This window comes from Sus scrofa, chromosome 7, assembly GCF_000003025.6.
Source record: "Sus scrofa isolate TJ Tabasco breed Duroc chromosome 7, Sscrofa11.1, whole genome shotgun sequence".
Classification (NCBI taxonomy): Eukaryota; Metazoa; Chordata; class Mammalia; order Artiodactyla; family Suidae; genus Sus; species Sus scrofa.
In genome coordinates, this window is record NC_010449.5 from 9,969,404 (window position 1) to 9,996,551 (window position 27,148).

Here is a 27,148-nt window from a genome sequence, read left to right on the forward strand (position 1 = left end):
TGTCTCAGAGTCTGATTATATTTTTCATTTGTCGTTTCTATCTGACCAAGGCGTATTTTATTTTTTATTTTTTATTTTTTTTTGTCTTTTTGCTATTTCTTGAGCTGCTCCTGCAGCATGTGGAGGTTCCCAGGCTAGGGGTCGAATCGGAGCTGTAGCCACCGGCCTACGCCAGAGCCACAGCAACGCGGGATCCGAGCTGCGTCTGCAACCTACACCACAGCTCACGGCAACGCCGGATCGTCAACCCACTGAGCAAGGGCAGGGACCGAACCCGCAACCTCATGGTTCCTAGTCGGACTCGTTAACCACTGTGCTACAACGGAAACTCCAAGGTGTAAATATTTTAGAATTCTTCTTTTCAATTCCCTTCCTCCTAGGCCCTTGGCACCAGTGGCTTTTTTTGTTTCTGTTTTGCCATTTTTGTTCACCTTTTAGTCTTGTTTTTAAACTAGGAATTGCTTCTAAATCCGAGAAGATGAAAAGAGCATTGAAAATACTACAAAATTCATGTGAGGCAGGATCATTTGACTTAATTTAACATTACTGAACATCAACCATATGAGAGATGTTAGAAATACAGTGATGAGTGAGACGTGGACCTTGACTCAAGGAGCTCACAAGGATTTGGTTGGGACAACTGTCATCTAAACTATTACACAGCGTGGACACTACAGCAACAGAAATTTGTGCAAGATTCAGAGGAGAACGCAGTTAAGAGATGGGCGATGGGCGCAGCGAATGGGGGCGACGTTAAGGTGCTTGAAAGGCTTCAAGAGGAAGTCCGCCTGGCTGGGAGTTTTTGAAGTTTAAATAGGAATTCTGTGTGTGTAGGGGGATGGGGGGTGGGGGGTATCACTAGAGGGAACCGCCTGTACAAATGCAAGGGGCCTATGAAACAGCTTGGTTTGTTCAGAGAACGGTGAATCATTTGCTATTGTATCATGGGTTAGGAGAAGATAAAAGCAAAGATTATGAAGGGCCACGGAGGCTAAGAGACGAAATTCGCATACTTGGGGCGGGTGGGCGAGTGGGGTAAATACACACAGGCTGGGGTTGCGTTCACCAAGTCATTGTGTCATGGGCAGCCGCTGTGCAAGGTCCTGGGGTTGCAGCAGTGAACCCGGGATCCCTGCTCTCGCCGAGCTCACGTTCTAATGGGGGAGTCAGTCAACATACAGGGAGAGGGGTCAGTGAGAACGCGGAGCAGAGGCACGGACAGCCAGTGGCCCAGGGCTGGTGGTCAGGATTCCTGCGAGACGGCGGCCGAGGTCGCCACGCACACGTTTGCTGCTGAGGATTTGAGTCTGAGTATGTCGACCTTGTTTCTTCGTTGGTGACAATGGAACATGGGGTCCTGCCACTATAGCGCACTTCTCTCTTTTAAAAACCGCACTTCTTTGGGGAGTGGAGAGTGAAGGAAGCCGAATCTGGATCGATCAAGGAACCCCGAGCTTAAAAAAAAAGCGGCGATAGGGCGACTGGGCTTGCAGTCACCGGACGGCGTGGCTCCAGTTGCATGGAGGACCCAGTTAACCCTGCTCTCAGCATCCTCCCCGCCGAGAAACAAGCCCCACGTGCACTCGCTCTCGCAGCTCTGGACCGAGAAATGACCACCTGAGCTCCCGCTCGCAGCCTCCGGATCGGGCGGAAGGGAACGCCCCTTGCTTTCCTTAGGCCACGCCCTTCCCCGCCCTGCGCTTGCGCCTCCCGGTAGCTCAATGAAGCCTCCGAACCTGCAGAGGGCGGCAGAACCCCGTCGCCTGCTCTTTACGTCACGCTCTGCTGGCGGCTGCTTCCGGGTCAGAGGGTAGCAGTTTCGGCGCAGCTTGGGTCATGGTGCAGCTCCGGCCGCGCGCGTCTCGCGCCCCGGCCTCGGCGTCCGCGATGGTGGACGAGGGTCCGCCCGCCTCGGAGGAGGAGGCGGAGCACGGCCTGCTGCTTGGGCAGCCCAGCAGCGGCTCGGCCGCCGAGCCGCTGGAAGAAGACGAAGAGGATGATGAGCTTGACGACGAGGCCCCGGAGGAGCTCACTTTCGCCAGCGCCCAGGCGGAAGCAAAAGAAGAAGAGCGGCGAGTTCGGGAGACTGTGCGCAGGTTCGGAGCCCGCGGCCTGGCGGGGAGAAACGCCCCTTCCCGTCCCGCTCGTCCCTGCCCGCTCTGATTTTTCCACCGTTTCTTTCAGGGATAAGACGCTTCTGAAGGAGAAGAGGAAGCGACGCGAGGAGCTGTTCATCGAACAAAAGGTTAGAGGGGAGGGAGGCGTTTTTCACTGCCCAGCTCGGGTTAGAATTCGAAGCTGCTGCGACATGGGGTGGAGGAAGGTCGCTGATTGCTAATTTTTTCTTTACACAATGGTGACAAGACTGTGCGCGGGTGCTTTGTTGTCTATCGGTTGAAGATGGGAGTGAGAAGAGGTGAGAACCTCTGACGCTCCGTGAGGTAGTTTATCTGAAACTGGGTCGCTGTGAGAATTAAGCGCTTTGTAGCCCGAGGGCCTTACAAAGAGGATGGTTGGTTTGCTCTCTGGCGTTTAGCAGACTGGCTACAGAATTGCCCGCAGGTGGACGTGATAGTAACTGCTTTCAGTGTGTACCAGTGACCTGAGAGTAGAATGACAGTGGGCACTTGTCATTCTTCAGATCTTTCAAAGCATGTGGACGAGGTTCGGAGTTGCTGGTTCCCAGGCTTCCCACAGCTTAGAGATAGTGGAGGGCAGTGTTCAGCCCAGTTCACTATTTGTCTCTAGGGAGGGCTCTTCTTAAAATGGTAGTAAATTCAAAAGCAATCCGGGACATGTTGTCATGAACCTTTTTTACTGACTTTTAAAATGTCTTTTAAGAAAAGAAAACTTCTTCCAGATACTATCCTAGACAAGTTAACTGCAGCGTCACAGACTGAGTAAGTAATGGATCTTGTTTCATTACTCGTTTACATAGTCTTTTTGACTGTTAGTCTGTGCTAACTGGTACAGGTATTTATTTGAATCCAAATAACTGAAGAAACTATAACGCCTAAATTTAAAAGCTATACAGGAGGTATTTGAACTTAGAAAGGTGGAAGGAAATATTTCGTGTCTTTTTGACCATTTTTAATTTTTGTTGTGGTACCTGTAGCTTCTGAGTTGCTGACCCCAGTGACATTTTACCAATTTGGTAAATTGTCACCCACTGTCATTGTACTAGGGGCAGGATAGATGGTGTGAGTAAAAGCAGAGTGGCAGGCACTTATCCTCAGGCTCCTGAAATTCAGCTTTACCCCAACTTGCCTACTTGCTACCAACCTGTCCTCCCTCCTCGTTCCCCATTTCATTTGGCAGCTTTGCCACCCACCAGATTTTCAAAGCTAAATGCTATCCTCCTCTTCCTCATCTATGCCATGGAATCCATCAAACCATACTAAATTTAGGCTTCCAAATATTTGCTACTTTTCCCCCCTCTTCCCCCTTGTCTCCTCTTACTGCTTTCAGTTCAAAAGTTTAACCCTATATTTTGTGCCCAAGACAGTGGTTCTCAAGTTTTTTTTCTTTTTTTGCTTTGTAAGGCCGCAGGTACAGCATATGCAAGTTCCCAGGCTAGGGGTCAAATAGCTACAGCTGCCAGCCACAGGTAGATGGGCTCCTTAACCCACTGAGCGGCGCCAGGGATTGAACCCATGACCTCACGGGTAGCAGTCGGGTTCACGTCCATTGAGCCACAATGGGAACTCCTTAGATTTTCAATAAAAGAACTTTTCCAGAGTTATTGTGCTGAATACATCATAGTGGCAAAGTCCCTCTCATCTTGCAAAACCAAGCTCAGACATCACCCCTCCTTTCTCTTACTCCCTCTGCCCATCACTTCCTCCACGGTAGAACTTTTCCAGTGTGCAGGTGCTTCTGTATAGACATCTGTTTTTGCCAGTTTACCTTTCTCTCCTGAGACCACAGACTTCTTGAATAGTGCTCTGTCCTTGTTTCTTGTGTCTGAATTGTTGTATTAGTCCTTTGAGATCTCTCCAAATAAGATGAGGTAGCCCGCCACCTTCCATTTCATATTTCAAGACTTTCTTGTATAATTATTTTTCTTCAGCTGTTAACCACAACAGTCTGCTTCTTTGGAAGCCTGCCCGCTAATATATTTTAGTTTTAAATTCCGAGAAGATACCCCATCCTCGTATACAATTTGCAGAGTGGAAGTTGTTGGCAGTGCACTGGGGAGTGACTTCTTCCTAAGGAGCCTGAGTCAGAATTGAGAAAGGTGGTGGTAAAAGGGGAGGCGCTTATTTGTAAAACCTGGTGAAATTTTGTAACATTGAGTAGTCTTTGCTGACTGCTGTCTCAACCCATGTTTTTCTTGTTGTTCTTCCTTAGTCTGAAGAAATCACCGGTAAAGTTGAAAGAAGGTACGAAACTATTCTAATTTAAATAACTTCTCCTGAAGTGCGAAGTGCCTTTGTTGTCAGATGTAATCCTTCGGGGGTGGGAACGGGCCCGGCCAACTTTGTGCCCTGTGTTTCTCACAAAAATACACATGGGTGTGTAATGGATACTTCAAGTGAACTCCAGTATATGTTCCTGATTTATTTTACACAAATGCTAATTAGAAATATAACTCAATTTTTTAGTTAAGTTGCAAAAGAAAAATGAAGAATGTGAGCAAGGAAGTGACTCCAAGAAAGCTAAAGTGCGAAAAGTACAGACTGTTGGGTAAGAAGAGCCCCTTCTTTTGTGTGCAGGATGTCGATGGGATCTTCGAAGAGAGCATTGGTTTACTCCTAAGTAGCAGTTTAAGATTGGATCTTCTGTGGAAACACTTGATGCTTATGTTAAAGAAAACACATTTATTTGCTCTACTGAAATGGAAACAGTAGTTGTAAAACAGCCCTGTAATTTTAGTCTTCTTATCTTACACATACACAAAGTTAGGATTTGGGCTTTTGTCCCCACTGTTTTGAGTCAACTAAAAAAATTATTTTGAAAATAAGATGGCCTCATTTTGACCTTCTGTGTTGTTCACCAGCCAGAATAAAAGCTACTTGGCTCTAAGGCTAAAAGACCAAGATTTGAGAGACTCAAGGCAGCAAGCAGCCAAAGCCTTCATACAAAATTGCTTATATGGTCCCGGAACCAACAGAACTACTGGTAATTTCTTTATGGACTGTCTGTCTTCCTTTTTACTACAAATTAAACAGAGAAATGATCAGTAATTCTCTTTTCTAGTAAACAAGTTCCTGTCTCTTGACAATAAGAGGTTACCAGTGAAAAAGGCTGCAGCCCAGTTTTTGAATCATGCTTGGGGTAAGAGTCAGCTTTATTCTTTTGAATCTGATAGTCTTAGGTATCCAATAATGTTCTTTTTTAAGGCGGTAGTAAATGAAGTACCCATTTTTCCCTCAGAATGGCTTCTATTGCTATTTTAGAGTTGCTTCTGAAGCATAGGTCAGTGTCGTGTTTGTATGTACATATACCTATTTTAGTGCTTACGTCCATGTGTTATCTAGAAAAGTTATTTCTTGGAGTTCTGTCTCTTTACTAATCTTAACTGCACAAAACCTTCTATTCTAGGATCCCAGAAAAAGCAAAATGCCAAGAGATTTAAAAGGCGTTGGATGGTCAGAAAGATGAAAACCTCTAAGAAGTAACACGTCAAAGCTAAATGAAGAATGAGTACTTTGTATGTATAGAACTTATTTAGAGGATTTAACTTTTCTGAAAAAATTAATCATTTTAAAGGGTCATTATAAAAATCCTAAATCTGTTTGGGGATGTTTCATCCTCCTGGAGTATAATTATGCCTTGTAGGGTTTTTTTTGAGTCCTGGAAGAAAAAGCATTTTCAAAGGACTTCTTTCATTTATCACTGTTTACCCGTAATACCCACACCACAGGGGCACCTCTGCTGCCCCTCCCTCCAGCCTGCAGCACGTGCAGCAGGTAAAGCTCCACTGCTGCTCTCGGATGCTTTAGTCCGTGGGATGTGTTGCTGCTGTTGACAAGAATCTCACAGACTGTGTGGAAGTGTGCAGTATCCTAGCACAGCTAAAAATTCCATTCTTTGTAAAGAAAGTTTAAGCCTCAGTGTACAAAACACAGCCAATAAACACCTTTGCCAAACCAAAGGATATGGTTATTCTACTGAACAGCTTGTTTTTTTATGTTTTACTTTTTTTTTTTTTTTTGTCTTTTTGTCTTTTGTTGTTGTTGTTGTTGCTATTTCTTGGGCCGCTCCCGCGGCATATGGAGGTTCCCAGGCTAGGGGTTGAATCGGAGCTGTAGCCAACGGCCTTCGCCAGAGCCACAGCAACGCGGGATCCGAGCCGCATCTGCAACCTACACCACAGCTCACGGCAACGCCAGATCGTTAACCCACTGAACAAGGGCAGGGACCGAACCCGCAACCTCATGGTTCCTAGTCGGATTCGTTAACCACTGTGCCACGACGGGAACTCCTATGTTTTACTTTTAACCAGTTTTGGGGTTTGCTTTATAACTGACAGGTCAGATCCCATATTATCATTATGAAAATAAGATTAATTTCCTTCTTTTTTTCCTGTATCACCCACACAATCAGGTTTGACCCTAATCCATCGAGGCCGGTCTTAGGTTGCAGACCTCCGATTTCCAGTAGCAGCCATTCATCTTAAATCGTTCTAACTTTATGTTAATCATGGGTATGCAGGTACCTCATATATAAACTCAGTTGACACTAGCATCTGTAGAAGTAAATTTTTAATGGCTGGTTAATTATATCACTACATTTTTATTGCAATATAGTACTCATTTAAGCACTTAAAAATGGAAGGTGTACAAAGATTAAATTAAGACACGGTAAATTGACTAAATATTTGGTTTTTATATAAATAAAGGTCATAACCACACTGTTGACATGTAATACTGTTATAATACAACAGTTAAACTTGTGAGTCTACAACAGAAGTCATCTGTAGTTAAACAGGAAACAAAGTTGAAAAAGACCATGTTAAAACAAAACTACTGGGACTAACAGGTTGGGATTGTAAGTAGCAACAGACATATTCACTCAGCTCCTGAGTAGTTCAAGTTGTACAGTACACATTAAAAATGATTTCTTCCATCAACACTATAAATTCAAACTGTCAGATGTTTATGCATTTTGCAAGTTACACTGATTGAATGCTTGTATGGGAGCGGGGGTCAGAATATCTCTCAATTTGAAGTTTACATCACCCACATGCTAACACAAACACAACCTGTTCCGTTTCCTCCCCCATGTCTCCCCCCACAACAAAGAAGGCAGGATTTTTTGGTTTCTTTTAGGTAATTGTTTTAAAGGATTTGTGATGATCAATTTGAACGTCTGAAATTCAGTAATATTTAACTCTTAGACAACTAAGAGGTTAAAGATGGAAAATAATTTCTCCTAACACTAAGTTAGAAAATCATTTGCATCATGCTGTAAACTAGGAAGCAATGTAAAGCGACAAAAACCTGTCCCCAGTACATAATTAAAAAAATCTAAATTTCCATTCAGCAGAGCTGGTCTACTTCCATGTTGACTATATGCCACAATATAAATGTGAGCTCCTTAAATGCATAGCTAATGTAGGTAGTCTTCCACTGTGGCAAAAGCACAGGATCCAATTCCTGATCGAGCCATCAGTCCTAGACACTGTGTGGCCTGTCCCATGGCTAGGGCAAGTGGAGGTTGCTTTGGCAGATTGTGGGTTTCTGAGGAAAAACGATGAAAAATGGAAACAGCAATTAGCAAGACATTTTAAAAAAACATCTCTCAATCAGGAACATACTGCATGACACTCCAACGATGACCAATGCCTATACTGCCAGCTACCTCACTAGCAAAGGTAGTATTTAAGTGACTGATTAATGCCTGGGACATCTCCTCTGACAGGTAAGATGGTTACAGGGTGTTCAAGTATAAGAATTCTTGCAGAATTGGACTTTCAAAGTGTTACACATTCAGAAGCTTTACTTCCATAGTAACTAGGATGGGAAAGATGTAATTTCTCACTGATGTCTATAGTGGGGAGTAAGGCATCGTTAGTATTTCTCTTTTATTTGACTAAGGTCAGTTGGCATTAACCAGAGAAAATTTTCAGTAAAAGTTTCACTGGCGAATTCTTTCCCTTCTGGGGATAGGACCTAAGGGGCGGCCTGATCGGCTCCAAGGCACACTGGTGAACGTTACTTGAGCTGGGATGGTGACCATGAGAGAACAGAGTCCAACGACCCTAGATTGGAAAGGTTAATTTACAATTGACAGGATAAGTAAGAATCACCAATAAATTTTCAGAGTCCTACATAAGTAAGAATCACCAATAATTTTCAGAGTCCTACATAACACGAAATGTGTCAGCTGTAGCACAAATGTAATCACCACCAAAATTTGTTCTTTCCTAGAGATGAAAAACTGAACCAGTGATAAAAGTGGCCAAACCCACAGGAACTGGCAACTTCTGGTGTGGAGATGTCTAATTTTTAATTTTATGAAGATTCCAGTGAGTAAAATGACTAGAGTCCTGCAGACGCAGTTGACGGCAAAGCGCAAGAACAGTGAGGCCTGGCTACCAAGGCGCATCATGGTTTAATTCCTTGGCTCTGAGGCTGTCTTCTGGTGGTGGGAGAAAGAAAAGTTCCGGAAGGGTTGAAGCAAAAATAGGAAGCAGGTTGAGGATTTAAAAGTATAAGAGAAGATAAAATAAGATTAAGACTATTAGAATAAAAATATGCAAGAAAAGATACACTGGTTGGTGGAGAATGATCTGTGGGTTAGGATGATTAAAAGTACAAGCTGTTCTTTGGCAAGATGTTATTTAGCGAAGTTCTGATGGTGATCACGTTTTTTGTCAACCCTAAGCAGCATGGGCTTTATAAACAAACCAGATTCAAGAACAACTTAATTTTTACACAACAGCAACATAACAAAATAAACAATGACATGGAAGCATCCCTTCAAAGGGACGTTCTGAACCTCTCTTGAAGGTTCCCAGGGAAATAGCCTTGCTCAGAGGTAATAAGCACTTCATTACAGTTTATTTTGGCGAAGAAGGCACATTTGGTTCTAAGTATCTTGAAATTTTTTTGGCATATGAAATTTGCAGGAATTACGTATAACTTTAAGCACTATTTACAGATGGAGCTATAAAGTTTAAGCACTATTTATAGCCTAACTATATAACATGGCACAATATATAAGAAATACATATATGTATCTCCTGGATAATTATCCTAAGCAATTTACTATTTAAAATTTTAATTTCATTGGCGAACCCAAGATTTTTAACTGTCGTTAAGAAAACTGGTCACTTTTCTTAAAAAACTACAAGTCTGAGTGTTACCTAGATACAAAACAATTAGGGCTTCATCATTACCTACAATGTAGTCATTTCAATGACAATTACAGTAAATCATAATTTGCCCTACAATCCCAGCACTGCTACTAAATACAAGTACTCTTATATTTTCACCCAGTAGAGCTAAATGAATTCTGTATAAGCAAAATACAACACACTAACCAAAAAAAATTCACAGTATTTAATTATATACAAACTCTCAATTTAAGCAAATGACAGCACGAGCACACACACACACACACACACGACCTTAACGGAATAAATGGTGAATTTTATGATGGCAAAGAAGCAGGTGAAGGCCCAGTACACACACTTTAAACTGCTTCCTTACATCTGGCCACGTGGGCCCTGGCCCTCATTACAGGTCTCCCTGGCTGAACTCGGCACTGCTCTCACCTGTCCAAGGTTGTTTCAAACATGCTGCTCAAAGCACCACCACCCCCAATCTAACAGGACCCCCAAAACAGCATGGAACAGACTTCTAAATTGGTAGCCCCCATTTTTCTTGAGGAATTACATTCTAAGAGGTCAGGAGAAAAATCACATCTAAATTACCTTTAAAATAATTACCCAGTTTTTTTTTTTTGGTCTTTTTTTTTTTTTTTTTTTTTTTTTAGGGCCGCACCCATGGCACATGGAATTTCCCAGGCTAGGGTGTCAAATTGGAGCTGTAGGTGCCGGCCTACACCACAGCCACAGCCATGTGGCGTCTGCAACCTACACCACAGCTCACGGCAACACTGGATCCTTAACCCACTGAGTGACGCCAGGGATCAAACCCGTCTCTTCATGGATACTAGTTGGGTTCATTAACCACTGAGCCATGATGGGAACTCCAAAAATGACCCAGATATTAAAACATGGTTTTATGCAGACAATCAACCCTGCAGAGTTTATAAATACACACAACGTGCAAGTACAGAATTCATATAAAAAGCATTTGTTCAGTATGTAAACCCACACTCACACTCTGCAGTGAGGTGCTCCTAGTAGTGGCAGCCACACTCTGCGTTCCCTTTTATTTGCTAAGGGATGTAGGTGGGGATGCTGAACTCCAGCATAAATATCGCCTGTCTCCAAGGGGACTACTGACGACACTCAAATCACCCACAAGCCCTGTGCCCAGGTCAGGCGTGGTGTAGCCCAGGCCGGAGACGCTTGTGTGCACCTTCACACACGGCCTTGTTTTCCAGACATCACAAGATGCGCCCCAATGGAGCCTCTGTTCTCCATTTGAATCCATTTAACCTAGGACTGAGAGTCCAGAGGACGTTTCCTATGCTTAAAAGTAATTTTTTAAATGTAGAAAACGTCTCATGATTTTACCAAAATATAAATGCCAGCGCAAATACCTTCTCAAATACTCCAGACTTTAGTTGTGCTTTCTGGCTTCACTTACCTAATATTGCACTGTTAAGAGCTGAGCACACAGGTTCTCTCTGAATTGGGTCAAGCTGATTTCCAACTGGGCTGTTCCAAGGATCTGAATAGGCTAGTAAACTAAATGCATCCTGTTGAAAACAACAATTTGGTTTTTAATATCAAACAGTTCAGTGACTGTGCTCACCATGGTTACAAGTTGAGAGACAGGTGAACACGGCTTTAAGGCACTAGACGAACACTTACACCCATTTACCCCAATGACTGTGGACTTACACATATATAATTTTACAACTAGATTAGGCAGCAAAGCCTAATTTGTTTTCACTTTTCTTGTAAATAGCCATTTTCATCATCTTCCCCTTATCTCTGAACACATACAGAAGTAAAGTAGAAATGGAAGAAACAATTCCTATGGAATGGGCTAGTAGTGGTTAAGGCAAAGATGAAACATTCAGATGCTTTACTTTGTAATTTGTTACCACTAATATGCATTTGACATTAAAAGGAGAGGACCTGCCCCTTTATTTTTTTAAACAGACATGGTAACTAAACACATTTCACTGGACATCATCTTCTCAAACTCAGTAAAAAAAATAAAAGTGAACTGGCTCTCCTTCAGGGACACTCAGAGGAGTTCTAGGCGTCCTCAAGCCACCACTCCTCGAGGAAATGACTCACAATGTTGAGATGATGGCTCTGCCTTTCTGCGGGGAGCACATAACTCCAGTGGCTTCAAACACTGACCTCAAGTTAAGTGGCGTCACCAAGCAGAAGCCACCTTCCTAAGCCCCCAACCAATCATTTGTATAATGGGGGCTATAAGCAGTGTGATTTCACAAAGTCTTAGGAGGACTAACTGAATTAAATGAAATCAGCAATGTCAGTTCACTCTAATCTTTCAATAAATGATAAATTACTGTTCGGCCAAAAGGCACTGCGCCCTAGTCCAGGGAGCACGATGACAGAGACACAGTCAGACACAGGGCACCCTCCCGGTTCCGCGGGCCCACGAGATGGGGGCCCTGCTGAGCAAACGAGATGGGGGCGTTCCGGCAACCCTCAAACTGCTGCTCCCTGAGACGGGGGAGACTGCAGTTCCTAACGAATACGCCATCTCCAGATATGCTGCTGGGCTCCCCTGTAGTCATGTGACCAGGGGGGGGACGGGTCCTGGTCACCTTGGTTCTGCCCTTTCTCATCTGCATCCGCCTCTACGCTGTGGCCCTTAGATGAAGCATGGCTGAGTCAGCCTCGGAGTTGGCTGAGTCCAGGGCCTGAGGCTACCTGACAGGGCTACGTGCGGCTCCTCCAGGGGCCTACGCTGCTGAGTGTTTCACATTAGACGTCTTGCCCCGGTTATTAGTGAACATTCTTTGAAGATAAAAATTATACTATTTTGAATACCCTGCGCTACACATAGGTGCTGGCTACAAGGGAAAAAAAAGCTTCATATACCTGCTGACTGCAAGACCTATGTCTTGACAGTATTTAAGATATTTTATGCACCCCACGAAGATACTAGATTCTACTTCTGGTTCCTCTCAATCCAAATTTATTGATGGAAAAAGTATTCACATCCTATATCCTGTAAAGCTAACTCTCTATCAACCACATGGCTTCTCGAGACTAAGCTTTGTTCAAGACTTAATTCATCCCACAACTATCTAATGTGCTACCTTCCCTATAGTGCAGTTACATTTTAAAGGACTAAAGAATCTGTCCGAGGAATAACTGCTACATAAAACTCTAAGCACAAGTTATCCTCCCGATCTGCATCCCTGACAAGCTACTAAAATGGTAAAGTGCCGCAGTTCCAAATCTGGTATCAAAACCGTTCTGCTTCCACCTTCTAGCATTCAAAGCAAATTCATAGGAAAAGGTGGTGATGGCAGTGATTCGTTGTACACTAATACAATAGTGTGTGAGGCGGTGTTCTGAGGGCTAATGTGCATCATCTCATCAAATGCTCACCATGACCTTCAGAGGCTGATACTACTACGCCCACCTGCGAAGCACACGGAAGCTGTGAGCGGTTACACAGCTACTACTGTACTTCTTCGTAGCAAGATACAGCTTCTTTCTTTCAATAGTAATCTAATTTTTGCTGTTGTTGTTGCCTTTTTAGGGCCACACCTGTGGCATATGGACGTTCCCAGGCTAGGGGTCGAATCGGAGCCGTGCTTGTAACCTACACCACAGCTCACAGCAATGCCAGATCCTTAATCCACTCAACAAGGCCAGGGATGGAACCTGAGTCCTCATGGATACTAGTCAGATTCGTTCTGGCTGAGCCACAAGGGGAACTCCAGTAATCTAAATATTAAGAGGAATAAAGTCTAAAATTGTACCCTCATATTTTCAGTACAGCTCAACAAATATTTATTGGACACAGCTGCCAGACACCGAGAGCAAAGACAGGGGTCACCAGGCCCTGGTCACTGTTTCAAGGACTCACACCACCTTGTGGGGAAGGCAGACATGCACAGAAATGAGGTGCTGTGTGTTGCTTATTAACACAGAGAACTGACTGTGTCACAAGAGGCAGCCGCAGGAGCAGGCTCAGGCTACATGGGGCAGAGGCTGAGAGGGGGAGAAGAGGCATGGCTGGAGCCAGAGCCGAGGGCTTAGATCCTAAACACACTACAGTGTTTACACCATCAAGTTCCCAGGAGTAAATATCTAGTACCTTATCTTTCTTTACAAGAGGAATAAAATCAGCAAAGCAACATCACTATTTTAAATCCTACTGTAAGAACAACTGGTGCTTGTTACTTAAGAGATGCAAATAAGTAGTTCTGCCATACTGTTAAACCCACCAAAGTAGAATTTAAGGTAGTAGTGCTACTAGCACATTCCTTTATTACTGCTGGTTAACTGGTAGAGGTTTCTAGAAAGCAATACAGCAGTATGTAGCAAGAGCCACAATAACTGTATCCTTTGACTCAGTAATTCTATTTTTGCGACTTTATTCTAGGGGCATCATTTTGAAGAAACATACATGTATAAAGCTGTTCACGACCTTGAAAAAGACACATGCACCTGTATGTTCATTGCAGCACTATTCACAATAGCCAAGACATGGAAACAACATAAATGTCCATTGACAGATGATTGGATTAAGAAGATGTGGTATATATATATACAAAGGAATACTACTCAGCCATAAAAAGGACAAAATAATGTCATTTGCAGCAACATGGATGGAACTAGAGACTCTCCTGCTAAGTGAAGTAAGTCAGAAAGAGAAAGACAAATACCATATGATATCACTTATATCTGGAATCTAATATATGGCACAAGTGAACGTTTCCACAGGGAAAAGAAAATCATGGACTTGGAGAAGAGACTCATGGTTGCTGAGGGGGAGGGGAAGGGAGTGGGTTGGACTGGGAATTTGGGGTTAATAGATGCAAACTATTGCCTTTGAAATGGATAAGCAATGAGATCCTGCTGTAAAGCACTGGGAACTATGTCTAGTCACTTATGATGGAACACGATGGGGGATAATGTCAGAAAAAAGAATGTATATATATGTATGTGTGACTGGGTCACCTTGCTGTACAGTAGAAAACTGACAGAATGCTATAAACCAACTATAACGGAAAAAGATAAAAATCATTAAAAAAAAAAAAAGGTGTTCACAAAAGCACTTGAAAGAAGGCAAATAAAAATCTAAAATAGAACAAAGCTTAAATAAACTGACATAAGCACATACAGGAATATCATGTAGCCATTTACGAATAACTATCAATAGGAGTTCCCATCGTGGCTCAGTGGTAACGAATCCAACTAGCATCTGTGAGGTTGCAGGTTGGATCCCTGGCCTCGTTCAGTGGATCAGGGTAAAAAACATTACCTCAGTGGGAACAATATCTGAGAGAAATGTGACATTTAGGTAGGATTTTTCAACTGTACTTACATTTGGCTTAAAACCTGCAGCAGTTTCTACAGGTGCATCGAAATGACTCCCCCTCTGCTCCGATCACTGGATTAGGAACCACCTGCAGGCTGGGCAGCTTGTCTAGCCTGACTCCTCCATCTCCAGGAGCACCCTGCCACCCTGCTGAGTTCCAGAAACAGCTGCTCAACAAGGCAGGTGGTTCTCTTGGGGACCACTGGCAGACTCAGGCAGGTAAGCAACAAAAACAAAGACAACAGCAGGAGGAAAGGAAGACCAAGAAAACCAGAAAAAGATCAAGGGAACCAAGGCTGCAGCGGGAGCCCAGGCCCACCCCGAGCACAGGTGGGCTCCTCCAGCGCTCTGCAGAGCACCCACCACTCCACAACTGAGCCCAGCAAGACCACGAGTGCTTCACCTTCAGCTTCAACCAAATCCTCTCTCTATATATATATGTATGATTCCGAAGTTTGTGCAAATTCAGAAAAATTAACTTCAGTCACACATGACGAGTAGCTGGCATCTGCTTAGAAGTCAGAGGTACAAACCCAAAGTCACCCACATCCTTTAGATGACCAACTGCATTTTCACTTAATACACAATCAAGGAATATCTCTGGGAATGGGCCATGTAGTGCCATTTTCTGTGCTTCTTGCAAGTAAGAATCAAAGAATAAAGAAGCGTGAAATGGTAAATTCTCAAAGACGCTACATAAAAATCATACTCAATTAGCATAGTTTTAGCAAGGAAACAGTCAGATGAGCTGGTGTGAAAAAGTCTGAGTTCCTAAAAACACTGCATACTCCCAAATGCTCCCTAAAACACCAGTTCTCCAAGCACAGTCCATGGACAACTGGGTCCAAGACCCTTTCCGGGGCTCTCGTGATGTCAAAACTACTTTCATACAAGTTCCCACTGTGGCTCAGCAGAAACGAATCTGACTAGCATCCATGAGGTCGCAGGGTTGATCCCTGGCCTCGCCCAGTGGGTTAAGGATTGGGTGTGGCTGTGGTGTAGGCCAGTAGCTGTAGCTCTGATTTGACCCCTAGCCTGGGAACTTCCATATGCCGTGGGTGTGGCCCTAAAAAAAAATAAAAAACACATACACACAAAACTTACTTTCATGGTAATACTAAGCTAGCACTTGTTCTTTTCTCACTCTCATTCTCTCACCCCTACACGGTGGGGTTCTCCAGGGGCGCCACGATGTGCAGTATTACTACAGACTGAACGCGGAAGGAGGTGTGAGAATCCAGCTTATTGTTCATGAAACCCAGCATTCAAGAGCTTTACAAAAAGGTAAAGCGATGCCATGCTTCTCATTACTTTGGTTTATTTTAGGAAGATGAAATAACACTTCCATGAAAAATTACTATTTAATGGTTTACTGTTATTTTAAAATGAATTAATAATTTTAGCATTAATTTCTAGTAGAGTAAAATCAGTAAATATAACTCATACAAATGAAAGCCCCTTGGTAATCCTTAACAGCTTTTAAAGTGCTTAGATACTAAAATGGTTGAGAACCACTGCCCTAAAATAACCCCCATACTGGCAAAGAAGTTTCCCAAATGGATAACTGAAATAAGAACAAAGCCTGAGAATTAAGTTTCTTAGCATTGTTGACATCAGAGAAGATTCTACAAAGTTGTGTAATAACGAAAATTCCCCAATCTGGAAAAATCAAGTTACGCATGTCTTTTCCTTGGAGATGTAAACGTGGCTTCACAACCCATCCTAGACTAGACAGATCGGTTCTGCCCACAGGGGTGCTGTCCTTGGCATACAGTGCAGGCGCTGTTGATTCTCGCTGCTTTTATGCCATATTTATCACTACTAGGTGTTGCTCACTGGCGCTCTCTGAGTTTAGGTCAAGAAGGGATGGCCGAGGTCTTTCGGTTTTTTTTTAAAGAGCCGCACCCTCGGCGTATGGAAGTTTCCAGGCTAGGGGTGGAATCAGAGCTGCAGCTGCCAGTCCATACCACAGCCACAGCAACTTGGGATCTGAGCCACATGTGCAACCTACACCACAGCTCACGGCAACGCCAGATCCTTAACCCACTGATGCGGTCAGGGAATGAACCCGCATCCTCATGGATGCTAGTCAGATTCTCCACCCGCTGAGCCTCAGTGGGAATTCCTAGGCACGGCAGGGGTCTCGAGTCTTGCCCTGTCTCCGCTACCCAAGCATCACTGGGGAGGTCGCCACATGCATCTCCCCTTTGATTTCTGGACTTCTTTCAAAACATTCAGGAGAAAATGTTTCAAACAAATCAACTCTGAGCTCAACCTAATGCAGGACAACAAAAAACCACAACAAAAAACACCTTTCGCAGCTGGACAGGGCTGGTGGGACCTTTCGCAGCTGGACAGGGCTGGTGGGACTTCCATGAATATGAACACCCCTGTCTATCCAACTGCTGGCGAGGCTGACTTAGGGTGCGTGAAAACTCCATCTTCAACGGATACACAGAACTGCGGCTCCCAGACTCAACTGTCTGCATCTCCTCCACCTCAAGACCCAGCACAGGCAGCAGGAGACCTGAAAACTTACTCTAACTCTTCTGCGAAAGACGACCCAGCCCTTCAGCAACCACCATCCCAATAAAGCCCACATATCAGACACGGCCTCTAGCGAACCCGAACCACAGCGACGAGGATCAGAAGGCGCACACGGCCCACGTTCCTTCTAGTAACTTCGCCAAGAAGGCAGAGCGGGAGGGGACAAGCTGGCGAGGGGCCCGCGCCCTGGTGGGGAGCAGAACCGGGACCGAGTGCACGTGTTTGCCTCCAGGTCCAGCACTTCCCGGGGAAGCACGGCTGCCTGACCCCACACGTTGTCACTCTCGACCAGGCAGGAAGCCAGGGGTTCAAGTCCAGTTTCTCTACCAGAATTCTCATACTGCTCAATGTTTTACAAAACTACATTTGAGCTCCCTGGCAGCATGTGTAGTTTTCCAAGGGAAAACACATTTACCTTCAACATTTTTTTATTGGCTGTGTTCTTGCCACATTCTCTCCTCAGCTGTTCACTCATCGCCTGTAGCTCTCTTCCAAAGTGAATCATTCTTTCTATGGCGGCTTGACTTCCTCCACACAACTGGCGTCTCAACTGGCTTGAATCAACTTCTGTAAGCAAAACAAACAGGTATTTTACTACTTTCCTGAACGGAATACAGGGGAGAAATGAACATAAACTGCTTACGACATTTTGGATGCTTCATTTACTAACTACTTCCTAATACTTTACCTAAAGATGCAGATTTACTTTTAACTGAATATGGGACTTTGCCGCTTAAAGGTATACTTCATCTAGGCCTCAAGAGTCTAGGATCCACTATCTAGCTCGTCGGGTGACAACCTTTCAGTGTACAGTGTCGGGATGTACGTGTGTCAAGGAAAACTTTATGAAAAGTTAAGCACAATTTTCTAAAACGACAGCAACACTTAAAAAATAAAAAGAAGAAAGTTAGTAACTGCTTCTCAGATGACTTTAACTGACATAGAGGAGAGACGGTAAGAAAGACTAAATGACTCCAAAAAAAACACAGAAGGGGCAATGACACTGCTCTTAGAAAAATACTACTTTCAGGAAAAAAATTTACAGTGTATATCTTGATTGACAATAATCACTGATCAATCACTAATAACAACATATAAGTCATACATGATGATCGTAGTTAACATTTACTAAGCACTTACTTGGTGCTATTTGCTTTTCACAGATTAGCCATGAGGCAGTTATTATTACACCCATTTTACAGATGAAGAAACTGAGGCAGAGAGCTCTTAAGTAATTTGTCCAAGGTTTTACACAGCTAGTTAAGGGGCAGCTGCAGGATTTCAGCTCCAGGTGATCTGCCTCTAAGAACTCCTGCTCTTAATCGCTATGCCCAAATTACTCTCTGAATGTTGGGGTTGTTTTGCTGCTATCTGATAGAGTGACACTAGGCTGCCTTTTCAATCACACTCCTTGCCTGAAAGAGTGAATTCTACATTGGAACACATAATCCTCAACACGGGGAGACTGTGTAAGTAACAAAAGAATAACTTTGTATTTATGAAGTAGCTTTTCTAACAATTTGTATAAATACCTTTTAATCTCAAAATACTAAGAAATCTAATGTCCTGGAATTCTGACAAATAAGAATAAATAAGCTTCACTAATTTTTCCTCTCCAATTGATGAGAAAGTCTGCAGACAGTTTAACTTTTATGGTGCAATTTCTACACAAGTTGTCAACAAATTAAAATTATGCATGCTAATCTATTTTTCAACCACATAATTGGGGGGGAGCAGAAATGGGGTGTCATACTTAGGCATCTACTATCACAGTTCAGGGACTGAACTATATGCACAGTCAGAGCCACATTAAATGAATTTAAGGAACTGACTAGAATTTACAAAAGCATCTCTACCCATTCTGGTCTTTATTGGTAATACTGAAATAGGTCTAGAAGCCACATCTTTCCATACGTCCAACCTTAACTATCCTAAAGGATATTTCACACCGGTACGTTAGTACCTCTGCACTGATGAAAGCACTACAGTTGTGCGGAAACAGACGGTTCAGCAGAAGTTACTGAAAACTATCGTCTCTGGCACCCCACTGCCATAAGGAATTTTAAGAGAATATGCACTACTATCAAATCCAATGGCACATACATCTTTAAATTTGACTTATGCTCATCAGTACAAGTAAAAACATAACCTTGTGGTCATCATTTTTTATTAAAAATGTAAGAAATATCACTGCAGACCCATTTCGGTGTCGCAATCTTCCATTTCGTGGTCATGTTTAGAGCTACCATTTAGGAAGCCATTGGATGAAGTCTCTCCAACTCCATTGGAGTAGTGATCTGTCTCCATGTCTACATCATTACTGAAAATGAAAAGACAAATCTAATTTTAGAAATAGCATTATTGCAGCTTAGTTTAAAATAAATGACTACTTAACTACATAGCCTACTTATAAACTGACTTCACAAGGCAAGAGCAATCTGGAAAAAAGGTATTCAGTTAAGTCTTGAAATTATTCAACACCAAATATGTAGCTGACTTTTAATAAATTTATACTCCTGGAGATAAGGGAGGAAAAACGGGTACTGAAACCTAGTAGGCTGTATGGCTTTCTAACAACATGGAAAAATCAGACTTTAGCACACATTTGCCATTACCTTTCAAACTCAGATCTGCATTTCATTCTCTGGGAGTCACCTTCGACCCCAGAAGGCCCACTCCGCAGCCCAGCCTCTCAAAACTACTCCTGGAACCCACCCCACTGCACCTCTTTCCCTGCCCCCATAGTCAACGAGCTTCTAGACTATTTCTTCTCTCATGGTCTCGACATTTTGGCATTTGTCTTCACTTCTTAAAAAATATACTCTCTCAGGAGTTCCCATCGTAGCGCAGTGGTTAACGAATCCGACTAGGAACCATGAGGTTGCGGGTTCGGTCCCTGCCCTTGCTCAGTGGGTTGATGATCCCGCGTTGCTGTGGCTCTGGCGTAGGCCGGTGGCTACAGCTCCGATTGGACCCCTAGTCTGGGAACCTCCATATGCCACGGGAGCGGCCTAAGAAATAGCAAAAAGACAGGGGAAAAAAACAAACAAAAAACTCTCAAAGGCAAATAATAATCTGAAAAACTACTCAGTCTTATCCCCTCATACCTGTCTTTCTTTCTCAAGCTTTCTTAGTGGCTGAAGATTAATAAATATTGCTGAATCTTAATGTTTAAGATACTTATGGGGTTTCCCATTTTCACTCATTTCGCCTTTTCTAAACATGTGGACACGCTGAAGCTGTTAGTGTTTGTCCTTCAGATCCATCCACACCCCAAGCAACAATGAACATTTAACCTCTAAGGTTTCTTCTACCGAGATCTAGGGGATGATTATACAGCCCAGAACAAATTTTCAGCACTTGACGAAAATTTAGAAAATATTTAAATTAAAATGACCGTCTCCCACTAAAAAAAGCAATATATATTCGTTTGTAGGAAAAAAAAAAAAAAAAACCTCAAAAACATTGCTTGCAGATAAGCAGAGGCACTCTATGCATGACACCAGCAAAGCAAGCGCTGGTTAACAGCTGGGGCAAGCGTGTGCCGGTGCACACATACTTCTGTCTGTAAGACCTATCAAGGTGAAAAAGACACAGAAAGATCTAGGAAGAAGGGGACAATGGCCCTAGACACCCTCGTCAGTCAGAAAAGCTTGTTTAGTATCATGATGAAATTTGAGAACTGCTAAGAGATCAAACTTTAAAAATGGTTAATGGAAATTCTTAAGATTGTAGCTTTTAGTGATCTGATATATAAAAATGTATTTTTGACAACTCAATATAGTATGTGGGAGGGCTACTTTCATTCCACTCACATTTAAGAGCCTCTGAGCCATGTTAGGTGCTAATCAGGACTTAATGAAGCAGCCCCTGCCCTCCCAGAGGGAACAGCCTAGAAAAAGCTTCAAGAGCATCTGCACTATGATGGGAGCTCCTCACCACCAGTGGCACAACACGTGGTGGGGATATAGATCAAGGCCAACATCCTAGAAGAGGGAGCATCAGAACCTGCATTTTTACAGCTTGAACAGAAGTTCTGATGGAGGAGGGGAAGGGCAGGGAAGAGCATCTCCGACAGGTGAGACGAGTGGAAAAAGCACACACGCAGACGCAGGATGTCCTGGGAAACAACAGCCACACTTCTGCAGCTTCCTGGTTACCGATCATGGCCTTTAAAAAGGCATTTACTTCTCTGGGACTCAGCTCTACATCTGTAAAATGGTTTTCACAGTTAATACCATCTTTGCCTACTTCACAATACTGTTGACAGGAAAGCCGTAAGCAACTATCAAATAACTCACCTTCTACAGTTCAAGGCAGTACTTACTTTCCTCTACAATGCGCACAAAAGAGGATGCTGTGTAATCAACCCCTTCCGTTAAGCTCGATTCCCTCAACTCAGGTAATAAGAGGTCTCTTTTGGCAACTTCCTGCCATGAGGATAGTACTTAAGAGAAAAACTCATGAAGCAACCACAGTCCTACCCTCAAACTACAGCAGAAGTCTGCCCTCTAACAATGATAAAGCACTGATGTACCTTAAAGCACAATGAGGTACCAAAGGCTACATCGTTTAAATTTCCATACAAAAATTTTACTACAATGTTGCAATTCTGTATTTTCTAGATGTCATCTCTGCTGACCCTAACCTCAGCAAAAGGCAGTCCCCTTCGCTAAGTTCTTCTCATACCGTTTCTGTGGACTCTGCTATCACCTGCACCGCATCACCATAACTTCAGTACGTTTTTGTCACTTGTGAGAGAGAATCTGGAAATTCTGGTTAATTTCAAATTTGCAAATACAGGGAGTTCCCATCATGGCGCAGTGGAAACGAATCCAACAAGTATCCATGAGGATGTGGGTTCGATCCCTGGCCTCGCTCAGTGGGTTAAGGATCCGGCGTTGCTGTGGTGTAGGTCGCAGACATGACTTGGATCTGGCTTTGCTGTGGCTGTGGTGTAGGCCGGTAGCTGTAGCTTGGATTTGACCCCTAGCCCAGGAACTTTCATATGCCATGGGTGCAGCCCTAAAAAGCAAAACAAACAAACACACACCTGCAAATACACATTTTCACACATACTTCCTTCCTCAGAATCACATTTCCCTTAAGATTCATGGGAAAAGGTAGTTCTCTCTCCTTCAATGGGAGAATTTTACACTGACGAACATTCCCCAAAATGCAGTGTGACCAATCAATTCATCTTCTAAGACCAAACGAACAACAAACTGATAGAATATTTAAGAACCTGCTCTCACACACTAGCATTCAATTCAAATGACTACATTAGCTGCACCTTAGTTCTCATGAAAGTGACCCTGAGGAGGCCAGCATTTGTTGACAGAGACGCCCCCTCTCAAAGCTCTCTGGGTGGGGACTGTGTCCAGCAGAGTGTCTGACATCCTACAGGTTTGCTAAATGACTTGACCAGCTGCTGTAACCAAGCTACTTACAGACAGGTTCTCTCCCAAAAGACTGTTTTTTTGTAAAGTTAGTTATTTGGAACTCAGGAAACACTACACGTTTACACCAACCCCCCCTCAGCCAACACACACACACACACACAGGAAAAAAAAAAAAAAAAAAAAAAAAAAAAAAAGGTGTAAACATATCATCATACGTCAACTCCAGAGATTAAGTATACTATTGTGACTTGACCTGGAGGCATAACAAATGGCATTTCGGTGATCATCTGTACGGGTCTGTGGTGGCAGGAGACGAGAAGGCAGGACCCTGGATCTGCCCCTACTGCCCCGGGAGGGAAGACGGGGTGAAGAGGGAGAGGAGGGAACAGGAGGAGGAGGCTCCACGGACACCGGGAGATGGAAGCTTTGGGGACGCCCCCCTTTCCTTCTCCGCGGCTTTGGAAACTCTCAGAGCCACACTATGGGCCATCTAACTCAATTTCTCCAAATTATTAAAATGATGATACCTAGAATTAAGGCTGCTTTTACAACAATGCAAGAGCTGGGGAAATGACTTACCTGGTGAAGTTATTAACCTGCTGTGACCGTGACATGTTTATACTGTTCAGTTCTGGTACATTCAAATTGGATGACTGGTGTTTACTATGGCAATATGATTGATGTGCTTTATTTGATATTACACCATTACTACAACTTTCAAAACCTGGAAAAAAAGAAGAAAAAGAGGAGTTCCCATTGTGGTGCAGTGGAAACGAATCCGACTAGGAACCATGAGGTTGAGGGTTCAATTCCTGGCCTTGCTCAGTGGGTTAAGGCTCCGGCGTTGCTGTGGTGTAGGTGGCAGATTCGGCTCAGATCTGGTGTGGCTGTGGTGTAGGCTGGCAGCTGTAGCTCCAATTAGACCCCTAGCCTGTAACCTCCATATGCCACGGGTGCAGCCCTAAAAGAAAAAGGGAAAAAAAAAAAAAAAAAAAAGGCTTATGTTAATAGGGAAAAAGCAAGGAAAGGTGCTAACTCTTCTTTGTGAAAGGAAAGGAAATACTATTTGACTTCTGCTTTAGAAAGTATAGAGGAGGAGTTCCCGTTGTGGCTCAGTGGTTAATGGACCCGACTAGGAACCAAGAGGTTGCAGGTTCAATCCCTGGCCTCGATCAGTGGGTTAAGGACCTGGTGTGTTGCCATGAGCTGTCGTCTAAGTCGCAGACGTGGTGCAGGCCAGCAGCTACAGCTCTGATTGGACCCCTAGCCTGGGAACCTCCATATGCCGCGGGTACGGCCCCAGAAAAGACAAAAAAAAAAAAAAAAAAAGTTCAAAGGAAAGATAATACCTTGGGAAAAACAGAATTAAAGAATAAGCAGAGAAAAAAGACTGAGAAGGATAAGAAATAAACTGGTAGAAGTAAGTCATAAAAGCCAAGAAAGGAGAGAACTTGAACTACGAGAACAGCAGAAGTGAGACTGGTGAGTCCAGAAAGGGATGAGGACATGAACCGGGCGGAGCTGACTCTTGTGGCAGCTTGGCAGGGAAAGACTGAGCCAGAGGTAGCCGGGGTGGGATGGGTGGCTTCAGACACCACAGCCAGGACACCTCCTTTACAGTTACACTTATTGAAATACACAACTACCTTCTCATTCCCAGTTATCTCTGATTTAATTCCAGACACAACATGAATCCTGCTTTTCATTGATGGAGATGCGCTAACACCTGTTTGTAGAAACCGCTCATCTTTAAATCACTTTCTGGTACTTAAAACACATGAATCTGACCCGCCCACAATTTTTCTTCCACAACATCTTGAGATTAAATATACACATGCGCAAAATGCAGAAATGTCTAGATTTTTTAAAAAATTATTTTGGTTCAAAATAATGAGTAAGGATAGAAATTTAAAGATAATGTCATAAACACCAGTTTTTCTCACCAGAAAAATGTGCAGTACTTCCTTTGCCTGATGCTAAATTGTGGATATTCATTCCATGACTGGGGCTCATACTTGGACTACTAAAAGGTCGAGGACTAACAGGGTAACTGTCTTGAGATTTTGGACTTCGGCCTCCCAAACATCGTACTTCGCTATCTGTACCATTCACCATTTCTATAAACTGACGCACTCTAAAAAGAGAGAAGAGAAGTTGACTCAGATAATCTTCAAATTACTATTATTTAAAATAGCAACAGATTTCTGCAAGGAAGTAGTTCAAGAACTTGTATTTATCAGTAAGTCTGACCTCTATGTGCTAAAAATAGTAAATACAGTTTCATATACTGTACTTAGAATAAATTTAAAATTTTCCAGAAAAATGAGTATAATGCAAAAGACATTCTATCTCCTTTAATCAAGAATCACTAAGAAAATCTACCTGGCTATAATAAACAAACCAAAATGGACCCTTTTATTTTTAGCTAAAATAATTTAATCAAAATAATATTTGCACTTGGAAACCAATCAAATAGTACAGAAGAATATAATGCGCTTTACGCACACACTGACCTACATACAAAAAAAGAGTCTAACACCCCCCCCCCCCACATCCCTAGTTTCATTTGCAACCTCTCGACCAAAACGGCCACATTTAAACTGCTACTCTCAAGCAAAACAATTCTGACATTGGGCTTACTAGGAAGAGTTTCTGGTGCTTAAAGACCCGAAACCTTAAGTTTAGTAAACCTGAATCTTAAAATAAAGACCCATATGACCAATAAAAAAGCCAAATTAGGATGGCCATTTAAAAAAAAAGGAAGGAAAGAAACAAAACAACCGCGTTGGTAAGGATGTGGAGAAACTGGAAGTCTTCTATACTGTTGGTGGGAACGGAAAACAGCGCAGGGCGAGGGAACTGTGAGGACAAATTTTTCAAAACTCTCATCTGGTCAACAACTCCCCTTGTGCATAATACCCAAAGAACTGAATGCAGGGACCCCATGTCCACTGCAGCATTACTGACAATAACTGAAAGCTGAAGCAACCCAAATGTCCACTGACGGATGAATGAATAAATAAAATGTGACAAGAGACACATTATGGAATATTATGCACCATCTTGTAGCACTGTGTCAGAAGGCAAGGTGTCAGGAGGAACTTCGAGGCCATTATGTAAGTGAAATAAGGCCGTTACGAAGGACAAATACTTTATGATTCCATGTACATACGGTACCTAGAGGAGTCAAACTCTCGTGATCTTATAAAGACTGAAAGTGGAATGGTGGTTGCCAGCAGCGGAGGCAGAGTGAGAGACGAGGAGTTAGTGTTTAATGGGGACCAAGTTTCAGCTCGGGACAATGAAGGAAGTTCTGGAAATGGATAGTTGGTGATGGATGAAAAACAATGTGTAAAACTGTACGTGCAAAATGGCAACCTTTATATTGTGCATATTTTTGCCGCATTTTTAAAATACCACAAGCTTATTATAAAGTACTTTACAGGAGGAAAAATAGATACCCATCTTCTACTTTCATGTTTTTAGACACAGGATAGAAGAACAGAGGAGCAAACACAAAGCAAAGGATGGTTTCTGTTCATACTCAACATCATATAACCGGTTACTTCAATGAGCTACGCCACAAATTTTTATCTAAATATTTGAAACGAGGTAAAACAAAACTTATTACAACTATTAAAGCATGAAAATAATTTTTGGTTATACATACACGTATATATATATAATTAACAACATTTTATTAAACTCACTTTAATGTGAAAAGGAGATTGGGATTCCTTTCAAGTAAACTTGGGTATAACTGTTGTGTTGTTTCAATGGCTTCTCCCATTCTTCCTGCTAACACCAATTTCTGTATTCCTATTTAGAAAAAGAAGGGAAAAAAAAGATCAATTTTTTTTAACAATAGACCCTCAAAAAAAAAAAAAAGCTAGTAAAAAACTTTCGATAAATTATCATGATTAATTTCATCTTTTTCTAACTCGGTTTCTATTTCAAGGACAATTTTCAGACAAACTAAAAAAATTAGAAAAAAAAAAGCACTTTCATGAAAAAAAAAAAAATTCACACACACAAACTAACATAGGAAGAATACCTGATAAGCAATACGGATGCACCGAACGCTAAGACAAGAAAGGCAGGTATGTGTTGTGGCGCACGCACGCCGTGGTGATGGTTCCACGGACGCACATCGACTCCACACTCGTCCTGCTGAACCCACTAAGTACATACAGCTTTTAACACGTCAACCATACCTCCAGAGTGTTTTTTGTTTTGTTTTGTTTTTTAAAAAGACCGGAGGCAACATTGAAGAAATAATATTCAAAACGTCTCACCAAATACTGTAACCTTTTGAACCCAGTACTAAAGAAGGCTAGCCTTTGAGTAAGGTCTCAATTTCGACAGCCACCCAGTGCGCCTCCTGTGCGGCAGCTGAGGAGCACGTGAAGAGGAAGCGATCGTCTCCTGTCTGCCAGAGCGCACAGCACAGTGAGGAAGACTGATGAGCCCACACTTGGCTGCAACAGTGTTGCCATCACAAAGACCTATGAAAAATCTGTTTCCACCCGTCACGAATTCGCCCGTAATGTCTGTAGTTTTCACCCCTGTTCATCT

At 42.9% G+C, this 27,148-nt stretch overlaps 2 protein-coding genes across 3 annotated transcripts in view; one reads left to right on the plus strand and one right to left on the minus strand.

Moving 5' to 3' along the window:
• Window positions 80–8,714, plus strand: NOL7 (nucleolar protein 7). Of its 2 annotated transcripts, XM_021100198.1 has the most exons (9): window positions 80–2,096; window positions 2,185–2,245; window positions 2,842–2,900; window positions 4,351–4,382; window positions 4,605–4,686; window positions 5,000–5,121; window positions 5,200–5,277; window positions 5,545–5,653; window positions 8,376–8,714. In XM_021100198.1, exons 1-8 carry the CDS (start codon window positions 1,837–1,839, stop codon window positions 5,619–5,621), a joined length of 771 nt encoding a protein of 256 aa, XP_020955857.1. In that variant the 5' UTR covers window positions 80–1,836; the 3' UTR covers window positions 5,622–5,653; window positions 8,376–8,714. The 2 variants fall into 2 exon arrangements, with proteins under 2 accessions (XP_020955857.1, XP_020955856.1); XM_021100197.1 differs by lacking the exon at window positions 8,376–8,714 and having other exon boundaries at window positions 5,545–6,118.
• RANBP9 (RAN binding protein 9) overlaps window positions 6,691–27,148 on the minus strand; it is an 81,664-nt gene continuing 61,206 nt past the window's right edge. The window contains 7 exon segments of the mRNA XM_021100196.1: window positions 6,691–7,685; window positions 10,728–10,839; window positions 17,587–17,738; window positions 19,370–19,491; window positions 23,153–23,297; window positions 24,517–24,707; window positions 26,284–26,392. Of these exon segments, the coding sequence (XP_020955855.1) occupies window positions 7,555–7,685; window positions 10,728–10,839; window positions 17,587–17,738; window positions 19,370–19,491; window positions 23,153–23,297; window positions 24,517–24,707; window positions 26,284–26,392 (962 nt within the window). The 3' untranslated portion in view covers window positions 6,691–7,554.

What these genes read in the sequence shown, in the direction of transcription:
- NOL7 (XM_021100198.1), top strand. Translation starts at nt 1,837, where the DNA reads ATGGTGCAGCTCCGGCCGCGCGCGTCTCGCGCCCCGGCCTCGGCGTCC. An exon ending in ACTGCAGCGTCACAGACTGA is followed by an intron (nt 2,901 to 4,350) that starts GTAAGTAATGGA and finishes GTTCTTCCTTAG; the next exon opens with TCTGAAGAAATCACCGGTAA. An exon ending in GTTTTTGAATCATGCTTGGG is followed by an intron (nt 5,278 to 5,544) that starts GTAAGAGTCAGC and finishes CTTCTATTCTAG; the next exon opens with GATCCCAGAAAAAGCAAAAT.